This window comes from Podarcis muralis, chromosome 3 (assembly GCF_964188315.1).
Source record: "Podarcis muralis chromosome 3, rPodMur119.hap1.1, whole genome shotgun sequence".
NCBI classification, from domain to species: Eukaryota; Metazoa; Chordata; class Lepidosauria; order Squamata; family Lacertidae; genus Podarcis; species Podarcis muralis.
The window spans coordinates 52,730,203-52,751,604 of NC_135657.1; the positions used below are offsets into that span (position 1 = coordinate 52,730,203).

Below are 21,402 nucleotides of genomic sequence, written 5' to 3' on the forward strand. Positions count from 1 at the left end.
TTCCCCTGACCCAATCCAAATTCAATCTTCAAAAACAGCGGCTTATGCTCCTGCAGTGCCTCAGATCTCTCCATTTGTATTACTTGAGGTGCTACCGCAACCTTGTCCGTTATCTTCTGCACTTGTACTTGCCCAGTTAAAACAGGTTCCTGAGTTGGTCCCTGAATGATTTCTGTATCAGTATTCCCTGCAGCCGTCATCAAATCCATCTTTTCATTCATCAAATCCATCTTCTCATGCATCTGCTCCAACAGAGCACTTGTCTTGCAAAGAGCAAGCACCAAAGCTTCCTCCCAACACATTTTTTTCCAAGGTCAAAAAACTGGTCCCACGATCTTAATCTTACAGCTGTAGAGTCCCCAAACGGACTGCAGCAACAATTTAACAAGCTCCCTCTAGAGGAGACAATTTCTATTTGTATCCGTCTTTTTAAAGCAAGTCCAACAAAGGAAGGTTACTTTCATTTTTCAAATTTTTTGTTTCTTTAAAATGCAAAAGGTAACATTGGAATTAGTTTGTTTCTCTTTTTTAGCTATCTGTCAAAATGTTCCATTCACAGTCAATGAACGTCTCCAACAATTTCTGTCTCTGACACCCCGTTCCCAGGTTTGAGACGGTGGAAACTTATCTTTCTTTACTCCCTCTCCTGCAGGCTTAAACAGTCAAATCCCCCCCCCCTTTTCTCCTGCTTCCAAGGGGGTTTTAGTGGTTATAAATGAAGGAAATTTTGACCTTTATAAACGACTTTCCAGGCTAATAGCTTACAAGGTTTTGCTTCAGTCTATTTACAAAAAGCGGAAGGCGGACTTCCTGTTTTGAACCTTTCCGCTTCGATGCCAAATTAATTTGTTTCTTGATCCAATTTTCCGTTTCTACTCACGGGTACTTGTTTAGAGTCCAATTGTCCACAGGAAAAAGTCAGCGCTCTCCAGTAATGGCTGTACGGCTTCACTCCGTGAAAGTAGCAATCAGTTCGCAGCACCGCGCTGCTCACCCCACTTCGCTCCGGAGCCCCAAAATGGGGTTCCCCGTGAGTAGGGGAGGCGCTCCTGGTGCCCTGCCGAACCCCACATTCCCAGGCTTCCTCCACCTGGGATTTCTAGCGGGTCCCCACCTTCGCCGCAGCGGGAAGACCCAGTTTCCACGGAGCCAGTTCCTCCGGTCGGAGGAACTCCGCCATTCGCCGATGGCGCTAACCCGGAAGTCCCTCGTAGTCATTTCAAGAGATTTCCAAAGCATACAAAACAGTGACCCAGTTCCTTTGTCTTTAGAAAGGGGTACAGCTGATTATGTGGTGCTAGAAATCTCTGGATGACATCACCCTGTGGCTTCATATTATCCTTATTTATTATTATCAAAGAGATATTAAGAAGCATTAACAGTTGAAGATATTAAGAGTTGTAACCAGTGCTATTTTTCTAGAAAAAAGAGGTTCCAGAACTCACCATGAATGCCTCCCTTGTTCTATTATAATGGCAATGGTACCCACCTGAGAGGTGCCTGAAATGAGTTCCAGTGACTTTTGACTGAGAAAAAGTCCTGGTTGTAACTTTATAAAGCCACATACGAGAGTTCTAGCATGGAAAGCAGTAGCATAGTACCATATTTTTAATATTTTGTTGGAAGCCGCCCAGAGTGGCTGTGGAAACCACTTATTATTAAAATTATTATCACCACTTTCAAGTATTTTCCTGCCAGCAGAACCACAATGAGATTGCTAGAAGAAACTATGCTGATGGTATCAACTATGCTGAGAGGACCAGGGGGGATGTATCTCCATCTTTGCCCAAGAGCAGGTTATCTATAATTATCATAATCATCATCTACCAGTGTGGTGTAGTGGTTAAGAGCGGTGGACTCGTAATCTGGGGAACCGGGTTTGATTCCCCGCTCCTCCACATGCAGCTGCTGGGTGACCCTGGGCCAGTCACACTTCTCTGTAGTCTCTCAGCCTCACTCACCTCACAGAGTGTTTGTTGTGGGGGAGGGAGGGAAAGGAGAATGTTAGCCGCTTTGAGACTCCTTAAAGGGAGTGAAAGGCGGGATATCAAATCCAAACTCTTCTTCTTCTTCTTCTACCACGCTGATCAAGAAAGTCTCCATCTGAAACCGGAGTAGGAAGCTGGATCCAGTGTAATGATATTGTGATCTTCACAATACTGCAGCTAACAGTTTTTGTGAGGTCATGAAAATCTCATATTGTTTGTTACATAGGGCGCCCATCATCATACTGAGGTGGGTCATACAATTGCAGCAGTACAGTTTTATGAAGGACAAAAGCATGAACACAGGAAGTTGAAAAGAAAACTGGAGAGTGATCACGGTAGTATTCAGATTTCTGTCTCTTACTAATTTTATTAAGAGAAAGGTGAAGAGTTTCATTACTCACATGCGTCTGTTTAAAAGGCATCACAGAGGAGCATTTTTAAGGAGCACAGTGTCGAACAGATCACTGCTGTACCTTGAGTGGAAATGGAGGGATGAGGGATGTCTTATTTCCATCAGTCACTTGCCTCTGAAGCCTTCTCTACAGAAATAAGATTAACATTTATTTCCAGTTCACTGGCATAGGAAGATAAATACTTTAGAAGGCACGTTTCTAGTCTAGTGCACAGATTTCTAGACCACCAGTCTTAACAGTCAAATATGAGCGGGCCCCTCAGTTCAATCATCTATTACTTCACAATAGCTAGAGACTTTGCCCAGACTTTTGCTTCACTGGGATGGAGTTGCTTCAGTCTACTGGTCTTGCCCTTAGTCCAAGAGGTATGTCTGGTCCAGGAGAAGATAAAACCATGACCACTCAGAAAGATATGCCTTCTGGAAAGTCAGGCATAGACCTGAAGTCTTAGAGCTGATGGTGTCACATTCCCTTCTCTCATTCTTCTCCTGTTTTGATCCTGAGTAGGGGTTGTCCTGGGACGTGGGTGGTGCTGTAGGTTAAACCACAGAGCCTAGGACTTGCCAATCAGAAGGTCGGCGGTTCAAATCCCCGCGACGGGGTGAGCTCCCATTGTTCGGTCCTTGCTCCTGCCAACCTAGCAGTTCGAAAGCACGTCAAAGTGCAAGTAGATAAATAGGCACCGCTCTGGCGGGAAGGTAAACGGCATTTCCGTGCGCTGCTCTGGTTCGCCAGAAGCAGCTTAGTCATGCTGGCCACATGACCCAGAAGCTGTACGCCGGCTCCCTTGGCCAATAAAGCAAGATGACGGCCGCAACCCCAGAGTCGGTCACGACTGGACCTAATGGTCAGGGGTCCCTTTACCTTTAGGGGTTGTCCTGGGGTGCCCTGCTGACATTCATAGGAAAAGAGTTGCTCATTTCCCATTCACCATTAAGCAAAGAGTAGCGTGCCCATGTTCCTAAATCATAAATATAAGCAAAATTAACAGATGATTTAAAAGTTAGGCTGTGGAAACCAAGACACTGGGTCCTTTGGAGGAATGTTGCCTCCTGCCAAATACTGTCAGTAACAAACCTGCTGCACAAAAAGAAGGGTTCATGAGGATTTAAGGATGGCATGGGAAGTATCTTTTAGCTGTCTGGTGGGAAAATATGGCATACCATTCATGTTTTCAAGAGACAAGCATAACTGCTTTCATGTAAAGTGATGGACAAGTAGTAAATACCTATTCCCAAGTCATGAAGGCATTCCAAAATGCCCTGAAATAATCGCTTGAAAAACATATTCTGTCATTGCTCAGACAAAAACAGTTGCTTGGATCCCAAATTACCATGAATTCCCCCTCTACTTTTCTCAAAGGATAGGAGAAAGAGTTGGTTTTTGCCAGTTCTCTCTCCCTCCCTTTCCATAGTCCTCCTTGATCCCTTAAAATCTGGGCTGCCAAAAAAAGACATTGAGGTTCTCATGAGCCCCTCGGGCTGCATGTTGAACCAAAGCAGTATTATATTTTGATATTCCCATTAACTCATTTCTTCTTTCACAATAATTTTATTACATAAAAACTGAATTCCAAATTTGGTACATGCTAATAAAGTTGCCCAGTCTAGTTACCAAGTAAGATATATTGTATTTTATTGCAGCTATTTATTGCAGGATGCTAGTACTTAGGTGAAATTGGGTTAGTGTGAAACTGATAATCTTAGGCTAAGATAATTACACCTATTTCATTGTCTTCCAACATTTGGTATCAAATATTTCAGTGCAGTAGGGAAAATGTGCTGGTGTTGTGACTATTTTCTGTTCTTTATAATTGTCCATGCAACAATTTACTTCACAATAGCAGGTGCCATCTGTAGTGAGAAAATTAGCTATGTTATATTTTAAACAGGGGCACCTGCAGGAAATAATAATCAATGACAGCCTTCCTCAACCTGATGCTCACCTGCTATTTTTGATGATGATGATGATGATGATGATGATGATGATATATTTTCACCCTGCCCATCTGGCTGGGTTTCCACAGCCACTCTGGGTGGCTTCCAACAAAATATTAAAAATACAATAAAGCATCAGACATTCAAAACTTCCCTTAACAGGGCTGCCTGCAGATGCCTTCTAAAAGTCAGAAAGTTTTTTATTTTCTTGACATCTGATGGGAGGGCGTTCCACAGGGCAGGTGCCACTATCGAGAAGGCCCTCTGCCTGGTTCCCTGCAACCTCACTTCTCGCAGTGAGGGAACTACCAGAAGGCCCTTGGAGCTGGGCCTCAGTGTCTGGGCTGAACGATGGGGGTGGATACGCTCCTTCAGGTATACTGGGCCGAGGCTGTTTAGGGCTTTAAAGGTCAACACCAACACTTTTAATTGTGCTCGGAAACGTACTGGGAGCCAATGTAAGGTCTTTCAAGACCGGCGTTATGTGGTCTCAGCAGCTGCTCCCAGTCACCTGTCTGGCTGCCGCATTCTGGATTAGTTGTAGTTTCCGGGTCACCTTCAAAGGCAGGCCCATGTAAAGCGCATTGCAGTAGTCCTAGTGGAAGATAACTAGAGCTTGCACCACTCTGGCAAGACAGTCCATTGGCAGGTAGAGTCTCAGCCTGTGTACCTGATGGAGCTGGTAGACAGCTGCCCTGGACACAGAATTGACCTGCGCCTCCATGGACTTCTGTGAGTCCAAAATGACTCCCAGGCTGTGCACCTTATTACAACTCCCATGAGCCCCATCCAGCATGGCCAGTGGACAGGGATGATGGAAGTTGCAGTCAAAATGTTTAGAGGTCACCATGTTGTGCAAGGCTGTTTCATTTGGATGAGTTATGCATACTAATGTTTTACTGCTGAAACTGATGAAAGGCCATACCAGTTTTTGTAGGCCCATGCTCTCTAAAGAAAGACACAAAGTCCAGTATGTAGAAGAAAGCCATGGGAGAAAATTCCAAAGTGGCAAGTGGAATATTGTAATACAAACATTCTGGCCTTGACGGTTTCCTACCTCTATCACTATTTCACAACACCATAATAATGACAATTTGTGTTTGATTTTTGGCAGGTTGAAAAGAATTGCTTCATACATTAACAGTCCGAAGATGGCAGAGTCATACTCCTTGTCTTTCCACACTATTGGTGGAGTCAGAAACCCCGCAGGTCAACTGGATACTGGATACGCCATGCAAAGAACAATTATGATAATAACTATTCCAATTTGTGCTTTAGGATTACTTGGCAATGGAATTGTCTTCTGGCTTCTTTGGAACAGGATTCAGAAAACTAACTTCACTGTGTATTTCCTGAATATGGCAGTTGCTGATCTTACTGTACTCTCCTACTATGTAACAGCTTTCGTTTTATTTTTGAAATCTGTTCCGATCAGCATATACCATTTACATATAGTAGAGTTGGTGCATTCATTTGGATTCAATGCCAGCACCTATCTGCTTACAGCTATCGCAGCTGAAAGATACCTCATGGTCTTTTTCCCAGTTTGGTATCAAGCTAGACGGCCAAAGTATCTCTCTGAAATTATGTGCACCGTTTTATGGGGTCTGTCCGGCCTGATGTCACTGGTGTTGTATTGTGCCTGCTATCTACAATTTGAGTCCACGGTCAACGAAAAGAACACAAGTTGTGAGCCTTCAAAAATGTTCAGAGTGATATTCAACCTCCTGGTTTGTCTTCCCATCATGGTCTTTTCCACTTTGATCCTTCTGATCAGAATGCTGAGGACAGAGCAAACGCCTCCGGCAAAGCTGGACATCACCATTGTGGCCACAGTTCTCCTCTTTATTCTGTTTGCTGCTTCCGTGAGGATCATTGATATCATGGCACGTTGGGTTCCAACCATACATGTACCAGTGCTCTTTTTAATCTTACATTTTCTTGATTCCATAGACAGCAGTGGAAACCCTTTTGTGTATCTTTTTGTTGGATATACAACAAAAGGAGAGGTTGGCGACAAGCCCATCCAGACATATCTTGAGAGAGCTTTCTTGGATGAAGGAACTGAGAGTGCTCCAATGAATACAGGAAAGGCTGTGACCTGGGCCTCAGACATAAGATAGAAAGGATTATATGTAGAGGTATATTGCAAAAATATTCTACACGTGGGAATACTAGCTCCAGAATAAATATATTACAGATACTTTAGATTCTTCCTTAATTCTAATAATTCTCTAGGCTCCTATTCCGATTCCTCACCTAGGAGTCTTCCTGGTCCTTAGCCATTTGTGCCTTGTCATGTGATAGAGAATAAGGAAAGTGAGGAAAGGACAGAGGAAAGTAGAGGTGTAAGAGTACATGAGCCTTGCTGGGGCATAAGTGAGTTGGTTGCTTCTCAAGGTGGTTCATCAACAAGCATCTGGAAGAAAGGAAGTGAATCTTGAATACAGAGGCAGACGGTCTCCAGATGACCCAGATAAGAGATCTGTACAGAGGTGTTAATGTAAAAGTGCAGCTTAAAGGTCAATAAAATATAAATTGAAAATAAGCTCCAGCTAGTAAGGATTGTTGGTGGGACAGTGGTTCTCAAACTTTTTCCTCTGGGCCACACTTTCAGAAAAAAAATTTGCTTTCAGCACACTGAATGTTTTATCAATAATAAATACTTTGGAAAACAAAAAGAAACAACTCCCAGCAGTAATACGATTTATAACATACTGTAGAACACAACTACTTTATAACATGATCGTGAGGTATCCACATGGGGTACATGTGGATAAGAACATGAATCATTCATTGCCAAAATGTAATTTTAAACAAGCCCCTTACATATGTACGTTAAGTATGTATACAGACTCAATGAGAGGTGTGGGTTTGCTTTTTCTAGGTAATCTGATTTATATTAGGTCTAGTTTGAAACAAACTCTCATCAACACAAATAAGCCTTTCTTTTTTGTGATCTTCCATATTTGTCAGAGTTGAAAAAACCCTGTTCACAACAATATGTTGTGGAGAACTGTATAAGAACAGCCAATGCTCTTGAAGAGAGGTGTGGATGCTATACTATACTACACTGGAATGTTTTAAATGCTTCTTTGCTCGTCCTTAATTTTCCTGCCACACTTGCTATCCTCTCCTGCCACACCCTCTGAGAACCACTGCTCTAGGGCAAGAATGAGTAGCCTGTAGCAGTGGCGTAGCGTAGGTTGTCAGCACCCGGGGCAAGGCAAGTAATTTGTGCCCCCTAACCCGTGGATTTGCGCCCCCTAACCTGTGGATTTGCCCTAACCCCAGATGTTGCGCCCGGTGCAGCCGGCCCCCCCTGCACCCCCCACGCCACGCCACTGGCCTGTAGCATTCCAGAAGTTGTTGGACTCCCAACTCCCATCAGCCCCAGTCAGCACAGCCAATGGTTAGGGATTATATAGGAGTTGTTACCCAACATCTGGAGGGCCATAGGTGCCACACTCCTACTCTAGAGAACATGTAAAATATATGTATTAAGAAAGCATATTTACCCCATTCTTACTTTATCATTACAATTATTACCAAGTTAAACCTATTTTCTACTTCCTTTGAAATGTATTTAGTCTAAAAAAGACAATTCCTTTTGCAATGAGCTGATTTTTGAAGTGTTGCCCTTTGAAAGTACTTGCTTTAATCAGTAAGGAATGAAGAGTGGAGAAAGTTGTCTGACTTTTCAAAGAAGCAAATGTTGCTTCCCTGTGCTCTCAGTATATAATATCCCATATTCCTGCAAGACTGTCTATAAGTTATGTCCCTTTAAACCACTTTGTGGGAATGGGCTGGAGTGGTACTAATACAAAATTGGAGAACAAGTGGGAAATTCTGTTTATCTTGCATAAAGGCATAATTGCAAGAGTCTATAGCCTTTGTTTAAACTTGGATCAGAACCAGGATACATATATGAGACAATGGGCATGAGATTTGGATCAAAGAGTAACCAGGAAACAATAGAACTGGATTTGAAACAACTTCTATTCTAATATAATTACAGCAGAACTATTTTAAAAACCTTCTATCAATGAAGCCTCTGGTGCACAGACAGCATCTTTCCACTCACTGCTGAAACCCTCAATACTTTCCCTGGCTGCTTTAACCTTCTCCATGTTAGAAATGTAACAACAGGGGTCATTCAGTTTGTAATCTAAGGATTAATTCTGTTTTCAGTAGGCCAACTAGGCAAGAGGGAGGTGTTTGGAGGTGCTGCTTAGCAACCAGGTTGGGTGGCATGATGCTTATTGATGTACTGCATGCTCTAATTGATTGTGCATTTCTGATATAGTTTCCCCCCTGTATTTGAAGTTATATGTCTTCCTGTTATGAACAAAGTTTGAATTCAGAAGAAGATGATGTCTCTGTTTATTTCTCCTTGTATTATATACTGTTTTCGTCAAGTTTCCCTCAGTAAAGTGTTATCAGTTTCTTTTCTCTTTGGACTCCGTCTTCATTATTACCTACCTGCATTTATTACCTTTTTATATATAATGGAAGCTGCCCAGAGTGGTTGGGGAAACCCAGTCAGATAGGTGGGGTATAAGTAAAAAATGAAATCCGGAAATCTGGTAGGAACTGTTTATCCCCCTGCAGAGAGCCATGTGTGTGTTTGAATTTTGTTTGGGTATTTTTTCCTTAACTTACCTCTTCTGAAATAAACTACAGCTTTTTAAAAAATCATAAAATGATTTTTAAACTGTTGAGGAAGAGAAATTACACTGACATAGAATACAGTGAAAAGCATGGGCCCCACAAATGAAATTCTGCTCCTGGGCCTCTGCAAGTCTTAAAAAAGCCATGTCTGAGGGTGATAAAATTGTGGATGTTACCACACTCCAGAAAACAGTTGATGTGAGGTCATAAGATTCTTACATTCCATTTATTACATAGGAACACATCACCACAGTGCTGTGGTTCATACTTTTGCAGTAGTAAGCTCCTGGGAAGAGTAAAAGAGTGGCCCCCTAAGGTTGAAAAGACAACTGGAGGTTAACTATAATGGTAGCATTTATTTGTTTATTTTGAAGCTCATTATGTTATGCTTGTTGGTGTTTTAAAATGTTTTTAATGCTTTAACTATGCTTATATTTTATTTATCATTTTCATTAGTCACATCATTACATGTCTTTAACAAATGTCCTGGGAATTTGCTAGACTGAATTTGATATTTTTTTTCCTTCCTAAGAACCTTCAGTCATAACCATGGTGTTGAGTAGAGCACTGTACACCTTTTGTACTGTGGTGAGGCCTGGGTACACTTGTGGCAGCATCAGAGGAGAAAGCAATTGTAGAGATGGAATTACATTTCCATCCAACACCTGCCCCTGACATCTTCTCTCCAGAAGATGCAATTGCGTTACATTACCTTGGAGTCAAACTTCCACAATCTGGAAACATAGTGAGAACTCCACAGATGAAACAGATGGCAAGAAAATTCGCTTCTGCTCAAACCCCAAAGAAGGATCCCCTCCAACCAGAAGCCCTTGTGCCACAAGAGCTGCTGGACAACCCTTGCAACCATATTTACAGCCCCCTTCCTCAGATTCCAACAACTCCGTTTCAGAACTTGTGACAGAGTCAAGGTACTCCTAAAACTTCCAGAGCCAACATGTGAAAAATTACCCAGGCAAGGAGCTAAGCACTCTGTCTGGGCAGCCACTTTTATAAACCTTCAGTGAGTTCCAGATCTTTGCTGGATCAACAGATCAGCCTACTCTATTTGGATGACTGCGTCTAGTTGAAAATGTTGCCTTCTTTCTTGCCTTTTGTGGCGATCACACAGGGTCCCCGGACGTTTGACGGTCTATTGATCCCTGTCCACCACTGTGATTGCCTCTTCGCTGCCACCAACCCGTTAATGTTAACATTAACAAATAATCAAGTTTATTGTTTAGCATGAACAAGTTTAAGGTTTCAGTTAATTTTTCTTGTCAGTTTCTTAATCTTAGTTCCTTAAGAAGAAGAGTTTGGATTTGATATCCCGCTTTATCACTACCCTAAGGAGTCTCAAAGCGGCTAACAATCTCCTTTCCCTTCCTCCCCCACAACAAACACTCTGTGTGGTGAGTGGGGCTGAGAGACTTCAAAGAAGTGTGACTGGCCCAAGGTTACCCAGCAGCTGCATGTGGAGGAGCGGAGACGCGAACCCGGTTACCCAGATTACGTGACTCTTAACCACTACACCACACTGGCTCTCAACTGTCCTATACGTTCCTAACAACTTCAAACTGATTATCCCAATTAACTATCTGACTCCACCTAACAGTTCCTCTCACTCCCTCACAACACAGCTCGACCAACCCACTGACTTATCCTCCCTCTTCCTTCACCAACTCCCAACTCTCAACTGACTTCCACACAACACAGACTCTAACTCTAACTCCTCCTATCAGTTTCTCTCTGGCCAATCACATCACACTCATTTAACTCTTTCCTTATGACCCACCTAGGAGGCAAACGCCACACCTGCTAGTCCTGTTTTAGAACTTTGCCTAGGAACCAGATAATGCCTTGTATCCTACTTGTGTTTTTCTGACCCTACTAGTGGGGCTTTCACCACATTCAGCTGGCTTCTTCATAATAGGCATGCACTTTGCCAAGTGACTCCCTGGGACGGAGTTTGCTTGATACAGGTCTTGCAGGTAGTTCAGAGGACAAGGCCTGGTCTATACATGCAGCTCTGTGAGATGATCAAGTCCTGAGATGGCACAACCGACTGCGCCACAAAAGATTGCTGCGGAGGCGGTAGAAGTCAAGATATGGGGCCCTTAGCAGGAAAAGCCTATAACCAATTGCTGTCACTAGTAAACCCATCTTGGCTGCACAAATTGAAAGGTGTGTCAGAGCCCAAGGCTCTTAAGGCACTTTCAGGACTGGCTTGTTTGAAACCTGGTAACTCTCATTTCAGATGAAACAGAGAGCTGTGCTGAATTGGAGATGCCTGGGTTGGACTGCTGCACATTGTGAAGAGAGGAGGGAAAGAGCTGCATGAGCAAAAGGTGTGTGCACACCTAAGCTTATTAAGAGAGGAGTGATGGTCTGAACTGGGATATTTTGCACATTTAGATATCCTGAATTAACTTCATGAAACAGAAGTTTGCATCATAGAAGTTAGCCAAATGGCATCATGTACGTGTGTGTGTGTGTGTGTGTGTGTGTGTGTGTGTAATTATGAGGAAATGGCATACCCTGTCACTCACTTCATTAAAAAAACCCTGAGGGTGTGATTGTTCTAAAATGAGTTCGTTCTTGCGAGTTGCTCAATATGTTTCCAGTGCAAGGTAGGCTGTATTTTCTTACCCACAACAGCTAGATGACAGAGCACTGGTACTTGATAGAAACTGAACCACCATAAAGCCTCATTGCTATGTAAAGCAATATTGACTATTTGAATGCTTTTCTGCATATGAGTATATTTGGTACAAAACATTTCCTTGCAGAAGGGTTGTATAGCTGAAACATATTCAAATTTGACTCAAAATAAAAAAAAATCCTTCCAGTAGCACCTTAGAGACCAACTAAGTTTGTTACTGGTATGAGCTTTCGTGTGCATGCACGCAAAAGTGCATACCAATAACAAACTTAGTTGGTCTCTAAGGTGCTACTGGAAGGATTTTTTAAATTTTGTTTCAACTACGGCAGACCAACACGGCTACCTACCTGTAACTCAAATTTGACTGTTTCCTATTCATCTTTTGCAGATGACTTCTGGAAAAATCCAGTACTGACTGTAATTTCTGTCTGTACTGAGAAAACAGGTGCAGAATCCTTCAAACATGTAGATCTGGGGTGCATTATCTTCTGGAGGTTGTGATATTTTAGGGGGAGTATCTGGATGGTTGATACCTGCTAGGGCTTACCATAGAAGCAGCAAAAGGCAACAGAAAATTGTGTAATGATAAAGCACCCCCGTGTCATCTAAATGAATGCAGAAAGCCCCTGTACCGAGGAAGCAGCCTAGGGAGGAAAATAAATTCCAGTTTAGCCTTTATTAACCAAAGCTTTGGAGAAGGAACTTGCAACCCACTCCAGTATTTTGCCATGAACACTCCATGCACAAAAGAAGCAGCTTTGAGAAGAAATTCCAAGGCACGCTCTGGTTCATGGGGTCACGGAGAGTTGAGCACGACTAAGACGACTGAACGATGAACCAAAGCTTATGGGACTGGAATATTGTCTGTCAAGTGATCTTCTTGGATGTTTTCTACCTCTATCACTACATCTTACTAATGACAAATTGTGTTTGATTTATAGCAAGTGAAGAATTGGTGGACACATTAAGGCCATGGCAGATGCAATTGCTTTGTCTTCCCACACTGCTACAATCAATACAATTTATGCACAACTGGAGAACTGGGCAAAGAAGCAATATTTCTTGGAAACAATTATCATTTTATCTATTCCAACTTGCATCTGGGGATTAATTGGGAACGGAGTTGACTTCTGGCTTCTTTGCTTCAGGATCAAGAGGACTAGGTTCTCAGTTTATATTCTCAATTTGACAGCTGCTGATCTTATTGTAAACATCTACTACATTATGGTTTTTATCACATTTTTGGCACAAATTTATGTCAATCTCTACTTTTCACGTGTAATGGAGATTATATATTTATTTGGATACAATACCAGCATATACTTGGTATCAGCTCTCACTGCTGAAAGGTACCTCACCGTCTTCTTCCCAGTCTGGTATCAACGTCACAGGCTAAAGTACCTCTCCATCATTGTGTGTGCCGTGTTGTGGCTCTTGTCCTGCCTGGTGTCACTGGTGGCCTATATTTCCTGCTATCCAAGGTTCCTTTCATCTCACAACGAAGAGAGAGCAGATTGTACAGCTGCAACTATAATTGAAATTACAATAACTTTTCTGGTTTTCCAACCCATCATGCTTTTTTCTACCGCAGCTCTTTGTGTCAAAATGCAAAGAGAAGCCAAGCAAAGCGCTCCAGCAAGACTTGATATCACCATCACCATCTTAGCTGTTGTATTTCTTATCTTTTCTTTTACAGTTAGAACTGTTGATGCCATCGCATATTGGCACCAAACACTAGATGCACCAGTCCCATTTCTACTTTCTCTGTTGTTTGATTCCATCAAGAGCAGCATCAACCCTTTCATATATCTTGCTGTTGGATGTTGGAAGAGAGGGAAGCCCATCCATATGTTTCTTGAGAGAGCTTTGAGTGACAAAGCAGAGAGAACTCAAGTAGACCAAGAGGAGATTGAGAAGCATCCAGAGCCTCAAATGTGAACTGAAAAGGCTTCTAAGTCAAAGAATATAGACTGGCATTTCTGGTTCCTGAATAAATATATTATGACTTGTTTATTTTACTGTTTGTTACTTGTAGGCTACAATACTCACCTAGGGACCAGGGAAAAGTCATCTGCAGATGGGGTAACAGGGCCCTCAAATCACCAAAGAGGTGTATCTTTGCAGGATTAAGCTTCTACAAAATGCAGAAGTATGATCAAACAAGGTGGAAAAGAAAACTGGAGAGTAACCCTGGTGATACTGACAACTTTGTTTTGCTAAATAAATACTAGGCCTGTAATCCTCACTCAACATACCTGGAAGTAAGCCCCATTGAATTCAATAGGACTGACTTCTGAATAGACACAGTTGGGACTGAGCAGTAACCATGCCTTTTAGATAGGCATTGTGTCTATCTAAAAGGTATCGAAATGCCACAGTCCAGTTAGGGAATGGAGTTAAATAGTGAGCCTTGAACAACAGCTTTGCTCTGTGTGCCAAGTTGACCAGGCTTAAGATATGCAGTTAGTGCCGGATTTACATATAAGCTAAACAAGTTATAGCTTAGGGTCCCACTCTCTTGGGGTCCCCCCAAAAAAATTAAAGGGGGAAAAAACTGGATGTACATTTCATTCACACACACACACACACATACATATATATATATATATATATATATATATATATATATATATATATATCACAAATAAAATAAAACCTACATACAGCAACAGTGTTTTGTGTTGTGTAGGCTCCTATGACGTAAGTTACTTTAATAAAATACATATTTTGTTATGTGCAAATGGCTTTAGATGCCTATCAGGTCCATAAATTACCATATAGCATATATTCAACACAAAAAACAGTGACAATTTGTTGTTGACAAAGGACAGCTGGACATATAAAGGTCCCCATTCCCTTCAGTAGCTTAGGGCCTCATCAAACCTAAATCTGGCCCTGTATGCAATTCAGGAACCCTTCTTTCCAAGAATACTAGGATGAACCACCAGACCACAACCGGGGGTATATCATTGCAAGGGAATATAAGGAGCAGACAAAAATGAAGGTTAAAATAGTGAATATATTACCCTACCTAGGTTGAGGGGAAGTTTGGTTTGGTGGAGTTCCCCCTCAGTGAAGAGGCAGAGGGAGGAGAGTAGCTGAGGGATTTATCACCTACTTCCGACAGTGTGGGATATGTATGGCACTGGGTCTCAGCTTACTATTCTGTAGCCCAATCCCTCAGCTGTATATTGTGGAATGGGTTTTAATAGATAGGAACGAATATATTAATTGTAATTTACCCCTCCAGGCGCCCACATGTGTGGGTTGAACAAAGTCCCATTCTTAGCAGCAAAATTGAAGCTGGCTCCCCCTTTTCATTTACCTCACTTAACAAAGAAATCAGACAACAGATGGTGGAAGCAAGCTTAAAATAGGGTTTACTTATTGGTAGTCTTGAATTGGTTCTCAGCTACAGCAGCAGTAAAAACTATGCAGGTTAAATACTTATATTTACAGGAGAAAGTCTCAGGCATGTGCTTGATCTGGAGCAAGTGAACATATGTCATCCTGCCTGGCTGGTCAAAGAAATTGGGCAGCATTGAGAGAGGGCCTTTCAACCCTCTGGCAGCTATGTTATGGGCTGGTGCAGGGGACTATTTTCTCTTCAGTGCTATATAATATCTATATGAAGCTGTTGGGGATGGTCATGAGGAGTTTTAGGGCAAGGTGCCATCAGTCTGCTGATGACACTCAGCTCTATTTCTCCATAACATCTGAATCAGGAGGTGCCGTGCAATCCCTGAGCCATTTGGCTGGGCACACTGGTGAAATGGATGAGAAAAACAAGCGGAGCTTGCATCCTGGCAAGATGGAGACACTGTGGGTGAGGAGTTCCCATGTCTCAAAAACTGGTCAACTGCCTACCCTGGATGGGGTTGCACTCCTCCTGAAGGAGCTGCTTCTGGATCCAGCTGTCACTGGAGGCTCAGGTAGTCTCTGTGGCTAGAAGTACCTTTGACCAGCTGTGACTGGTTTGACAGCTATTACTGGACCAGGAAAGCCTTGCCACAGTAGTTCTTGAATTGGTTACTTCAAGACTGGATTACTGCAATGTGCTGTATGTGGGTCTTCCCGTGTGCTTGATTTGGAACCTGCAGCTAGTGCAGAATGCTGCAGCACGATTGCTGACAGGAAAGGGCCTTGTCAGCATATAACACTTGTGCTCAGAGATCTGCCCTGTTTGCCGATTTGATACCAGTCCAGGTTACTGTTGGTATACGTTGGTAAAGGGACCCCTTATCATTAGGTCCAGTCGTGGATGACTCTGGGTTGCGGCGCTCATCTCGCTTTACTGGCCGAGGGAGCCGGCGTACAGCTTCCGGGTCATGTGGCCAGCATGACTAAGCCGCTTCTGGCGAACCAAAGCAGCGCATGGAAACGCCGTTTACCTTCCCACCGGAGCGGTACCTATTTATCTACTTGCACTTTGCTGTGCTTTCGAACTGCTAGGTGGGCAGGAGCTGGGACCAAGCAACGGGAGCTCACCCCGTCGCGGGGATTCGAACCGCCGACCTTCTGATCAGCAAGCCCTAGGCTCTGTGGTTTAACCCACAGCGCCACCCATGTCCTATATATACATATACATAGCCCTTAATAATTTAATAATTTGGGATCAGTTTACCTACAAGATCGCTTTTTCTTACATGTGCCACTTGATAGCTTTGATCGGTGGAATTGGCACCACTACAGGGGCCACATAATACCCTTCGTGCATTGGAACGAACTTGGTCATTTAGCATGGCAGGGCAGAAAGAGAACTGAGATAATAAATCAAGTCACACTACCCTATCTCTCCAGGTACAGGTCATATACCAGGGTAATCAAAGCAGTCTCTTTCCTTGATCTGAAGCCAGATTTAAATAGGTACAGAGAAGTATGTGAGTTTAATCATATTGTGGCTGACAGTCACTATGAGGTCATGAAATTCTTGTATTCAGTTGTTACACAAGCAACACTTCATAATAGTGGCACTTGGTCACATCTTTGCAGAATTCTATTACTGTGAGAGGAAGATGTATGAGAAAAGAAGGTTGAAACGAAAATTGGAGTGCAACTATGTTAGTATTGACTTTTCTGCTTTGCAGCTGCTTACGTCAGTGTGATTCTCAACATCTATATCCATGTTAGTCTCATCAAGTCTGCTTAACAGGCTTTATAGGAACTTGCCAGAGATAATTTGGGTTACCTCTACTTGCTTCTCCCAACCACATCCATTCAGTGATAAAATTGTGAAGCAGATCACTGCATAAAAGTATATGGCCACCCTTCATATTTTGTGATGGTTGCAAAGGAATGAAAAGGGGAAGAGGAGAGAAAAGGCAGAAATTCAGACAGCCACTTGCCTGTGAATATTTTTCTCCCCCTCCCCCAATATGGCAAAGGGTTAGTCATAAGAGGCTGTTGCAGCAAAAATAATAAAGAGTCTTGTGCTGCCTTAAAAACTAACAGGTTTATCATAGCAGAAACTCTCATGGTCTAGAGTTGACTTCATCAAATCTAAATTATGCCACAATATAAATCTTTAAGGCGCAACAAGACTCTTTGTTTTACTCTTTCCAAAAGCATTGACTTCTTATTCTCATTTGCTTGAGTATTACTCAGCCCAAGTCTGGCAAAGGGAGCAAAGAAATTCAGAAGGAAAGCCTCCTCTTGACCTACAGGTCCCTAGACATCTATGCCCACCAGCCAGTTACTGGTAAGATCCTTATCCCATTCACTTAATTCCCTCCAGTTGCCAAAAATGGTGGGAGTAGAATCTAATAACAAGAACATCCTTGCCTGACAGGTGATCATTTGAAGTTTTCCTATGGCTATTACAAAATCTAGGTACCTTAATAGTAACTGTAAGTTATGTTTGATTTTGACAGGTTGAAAGGAATAATAGCTTATATTGATAATGTGATACCAGAAGAAAGCATATCGTCTTCCAGCTTTGCTGGTGTAACCAAGAAACCCTACAGACTTTCCAAGGAGCTTGGAACAATTTTTATTGCAACTATTCCAGTCAGCATCTTTGCATTCATAGCGAATGTAATTGTCTTTTGGCTTTTCTGCTACAAGATCAAACACACTAACTTAACCCCCTATTTTTTAAATCTTACTATTGCAAATCTTCTGACAAGCTTCTGCGGTGCTGAAGTTGCTTTTTTATATTCTATAAATGAACGTCTAGTTTCTCCAATTCAACGTCTAATCCAGATGCTCTATATATGTGCCTTTGACACCAATTTATACATCTTTACAGCTCTCACTGTTGAAAGGTACATCACTGTCTATTTCCCAGTCTGGTGGCAACATCACCGGCCTGAGTATTTCTCAACCATACTGTGTGTGATTTTATGGATGTTGTCTTGCAATCTGTCACTTCTGTACTTTTTTTTCTGCTTCCCAAAATTCTTCATAACCGCTAAGGAATTTGAATCTCAATGTGGAACTTCAACTATAATATCCTTAATAACTGAGGTGGTTCTTGTCCCATCCAGCATGTTGTTTTTCTCTTTGGCCATTTGGATCAGAACCCTAAGATCACAGCAAAAGCCTCGAGAAAGACTTGACATTACCATTGTGGCCATAGCAACAGTGATTCTTATCTTCAATGTCCCAACCAGGGCTACATTTACTTTTTCATTTTGGAAACTCTCAGTAGATTTGACTGCATTGAAAATCATTACTGTGTTACTGGATTCAATCTGCTGCAGTGCCATTGCTATTGTGTACCTTATTGTGGGATGCTGGAAGAGGTGGGAAGCCTTAAAGTCCTTCCGTATGTTACTTGAGGGAGCACTGGAGGATACAGAAAACATGCCAGAGTCAACCAAAACAGATGAGGTGCAAGCCTGAAAATATCTCTGGCATCAGAAGCCAACCCCCCCCCCAACCCCCGCATCAGATGATTATAGAAAAACATGGACATTCTTTCACAGTTCCAGAATAAATTTATTACGAATGCTTTGATGTTGTGTTCATTATTTCTAATGCACCCATCTAGGCCCTATACTAGGGCAATCTCCAGTCCGGATGGCTTCTTATGCAGAGCCAATTGGTGGGCTCAGTGGCGTAGCGTGGGGGGTGCAGGGGGGGCCGGCCGCACCGGGCGCAACATCTGGGGGTTAAGGTTAGGGGGCGCAAATCCACGGGTTAGGGGGCGCAAATCCACGGGTTAGGGGGCACAAATTACTTGCCTTGCCCCAGGTGCTGACAACCCACGCTACGCCACTGGGTGGGCTGAGAGTCAAAATCAGAGGGCGGAGGTGACTGAGCCACCAAACACCGAGTTTGACATTTCTCAGTGTGGTCAATAAGCAGGGATCCTACAAAGGAAGCAAAAGTGCAGTCAAGGTAACTGAACAGAGGGAAAAGGCAAGCAGACAACCACTATGAAAAGGAGGTCAGATAGAATCAGAGAACTGTAGAGTTGGAAGGGACCAACTGTAGAGTTGGAAGGGACTGTAGAGTTGGAAGGTCATACAGTCCACCCCCTGCAATGCAAGAATCTTTTGTTCAACTTGGGGCTTGAACCCATAACCATGAGATTAAGAGCCTCATGCTTTACCAACTGAGCTATCACAGTTTCATGAGGTGGATGGGCAATAGAAGAGGAAAGCGAGAAGCCAGGAAGCCCAGAGAAAAGAAGTGTGTTGGTGGATATATAAGTATATCTGGAATAACTGAGAACAGCATTCAGTACATACATCTCTGAGAAAAACCTTTGAAGGAAATGCTAGAGAAGTAGCCTGGTGTTGTCAACTGCTGAACGGAACATTTTGAAGTGCAAGAGCTCACTATGGTATCTCCCATAGGCTAACCATGCTGCCGCCAGATCTGTTCATATAAACATCTGCATGTACATATTTTCCCCAACTCATGCAATTTGTTTTATGTGCCTGAAACTTCTGGATTTCTGTATGCTTGCTTTTATATGACTTTTGTGTTTTTACTGTTGCTTTACTGGCTATAGGTTTGTGTTTTGTTTTAGTATTAGATAGATAGATAGATAGATAGACAGACAGACAGACAGACAGACAGACAGACAGACACGATACCACTTAGTGATTTTCAAAATATTAGGCAGTACAGTTGACCCACAACATTGGGGGGGGGGTTGCGTTCTGGGGGTTGCACATAAAACTAAAATTGTATATAGTTGAAACTACCCCAGAATTATCCCTGCACGAGCACCCCAACCTTTCTGAAGCTGGAGGGCCAAGCAGGCTTTGCCTTCCCCATGAAGGTTCTGGTGAGATCTCATGGAGCCATTCAAGATCTTGTGAGATCTCACAAGATCTCCCCAGAGCCAGCTTCCAGTTCCGCTCTGCCTTAATGGAACCAGACCCCACGATAGCAGGAGATCATTGGCAAAGGAAAAACAAGGATGATTGAGGGTAATTCTCCTTGCAAATCCCCCCTCCCAGGGATGGGGGGGAATGGGCTTCACTCGCAGTTCGTCTCAGTATCTGGCTCTTGCTCTGACATGAAATGCGGAGGCAGGGAGGCGCTGAGTGCAAAATCACTTTGCCTGGTGAAAACCCTCCAATGCTGCCATTAAGAAGCAGAGGTTCTCCTGTTCATTAGAACTTAATTGGACTAAAGCACAGGAACGTGCTAGAAGAGATGAGATCACAAACTGTGAACTGTTAGAACCTAAGACTAAGGTACTTTCAAAAATGTACAACTTGCTGTTAAAATGGAACACACAAGATGAAACGGTTAAATCAGCTATGATAAAATGGGCACAGGACATTGGGTACAATATCATGTTTGCTGACTGGGAAAGGTTATGGACCACCGGTGTGAAGTTCACGGCATGCAATGCCCTAAAAGAAAATATTATGAAAATGATATATAGGTGGTACATGACCCCAGTCAAGCTTGCAAAAATATATCATTTGCCTGACAATAAATGTTGGAAATGTAGAGAAACTGAAGGAACGTTCTTTCACCTCTGGTGGACTTGCCCTAGGGTCAAGGCTTTCTGGGAAATGATATATAATGAGTTGAAAAAGGTATTTAAGTATACCTTCCCTAAGAAACCAGAGGCCTTCCTTTTGGGCATTGTTGGCCAGAGGGTGTTAAAGAAGGACCAAACATTCTTTATGTATGCAACAACAGCAGCAAGAATACTTATCGCCAAATATTGGAAAACCCAAGATTTGCCCACGCTGGAAGAATGGCAGACGCAACTGATAGACTATATGGAACTGGCAGAAATGACTGGCAGAATCCGAGACCTGGGAGAAGAAGCGGTGGAAGAGGATTGGAAAAAATTTAAGGACTATTTACAAAAACATTGTAAACTGTATGAGTGCTAAAAAGGATGTAAGATTGAAAATAACATGGCATCAGCAAGCTAGTTGAAAGGAATATGAGAGTAGGTGAAATTTGAGAAAAAGACAAATTTAGGATTAATAATATGTCTAAATTAAGTATTCAAACTCTTTATAAAAGTATCTAAAGTTAGAGACACAATATTGGAAAATTACAAAATAAAAATCGAAACAAGGTGATAAATTGCTGTTTAAAATTTTATAAATTAGGAACGCAGGAACGAGAGATGTGAGGAAGTCCAAAAAGTGAAGAAAGTATGGTTATTAAATATTTGATTTCGATGTGGTATGCTTTTTGTATTATGTGTTAATCTTTTTCTTTTTGTGTGTGTCTTTGTTTATTGTACTCTGGTGATGGTGTTATATGTGTTTGGTGATTATAATGTCTAAAATCTTCAATAAATATTT

General features: G+C 42.4%; 3 protein-coding genes across 3 annotated transcripts in view; 2 read left to right on the forward strand and 1 right to left on the reverse strand.

The window, feature by feature from the left end:
* The first annotated feature begins 5,302 nt into the window (after positions 1–5,302).
* On the forward strand, positions 5,303–6,752 carry LOC114593356 (proto-oncogene Mas-like). Its single transcript, XM_028721711.2, has one exon. The coding sequence runs from the start codon at positions 5,490–5,492 to the stop codon at positions 6,459–6,461; it is 972 nt and encodes a 323-aa protein (XP_028577544.1). The 5' UTR covers positions 5,303–5,489; the 3' UTR covers positions 6,462–6,752.
* Positions 6,753–12,604: 5,852 nt separating this feature from the next.
* LOC114594306 (proto-oncogene Mas-like) lies at positions 12,605–13,759 on the forward strand. The gene has a single exon (XM_028723826.2). It carries the CDS (start codon positions 12,641–12,643, stop codon positions 13,604–13,606), a length of 966 nt encoding a protein of 321 aa, XP_028579659.1. The 5' UTR covers positions 12,605–12,640; the 3' UTR covers positions 13,607–13,759.
* PNLDC1 (PARN like ribonuclease domain containing exonuclease 1) overlaps positions 13,099–21,402 on the reverse strand; it is a 47,708-nt gene continuing 39,404 nt past the window's right edge. Inside the window, exons 20-21 of the transcript XR_003705941.2 lie at positions 18,389–18,454; positions 13,099–13,196 (exon numbers count right to left, since the gene is read on the reverse strand). The gene's annotated coding sequence lies outside the window, so the exon portion shown is untranslated. The remainder of the gene's footprint in view (positions 13,197–18,388; positions 18,455–21,402) is intronic.

Coding starts and splice junctions, on each gene's coding strand:
- LOC114593356 (XM_028721711.2), top strand. CDS start 5,490: ATGGCAGAGTCATACTCCTTGTCTTTCCACACTATTGGTGGAGTCAGA.
- LOC114594306 (XM_028723826.2), top strand. CDS start 12,641: ATGGCAGATGCAATTGCTTTGTCTTCCCACACTGCTACAATCAATACA.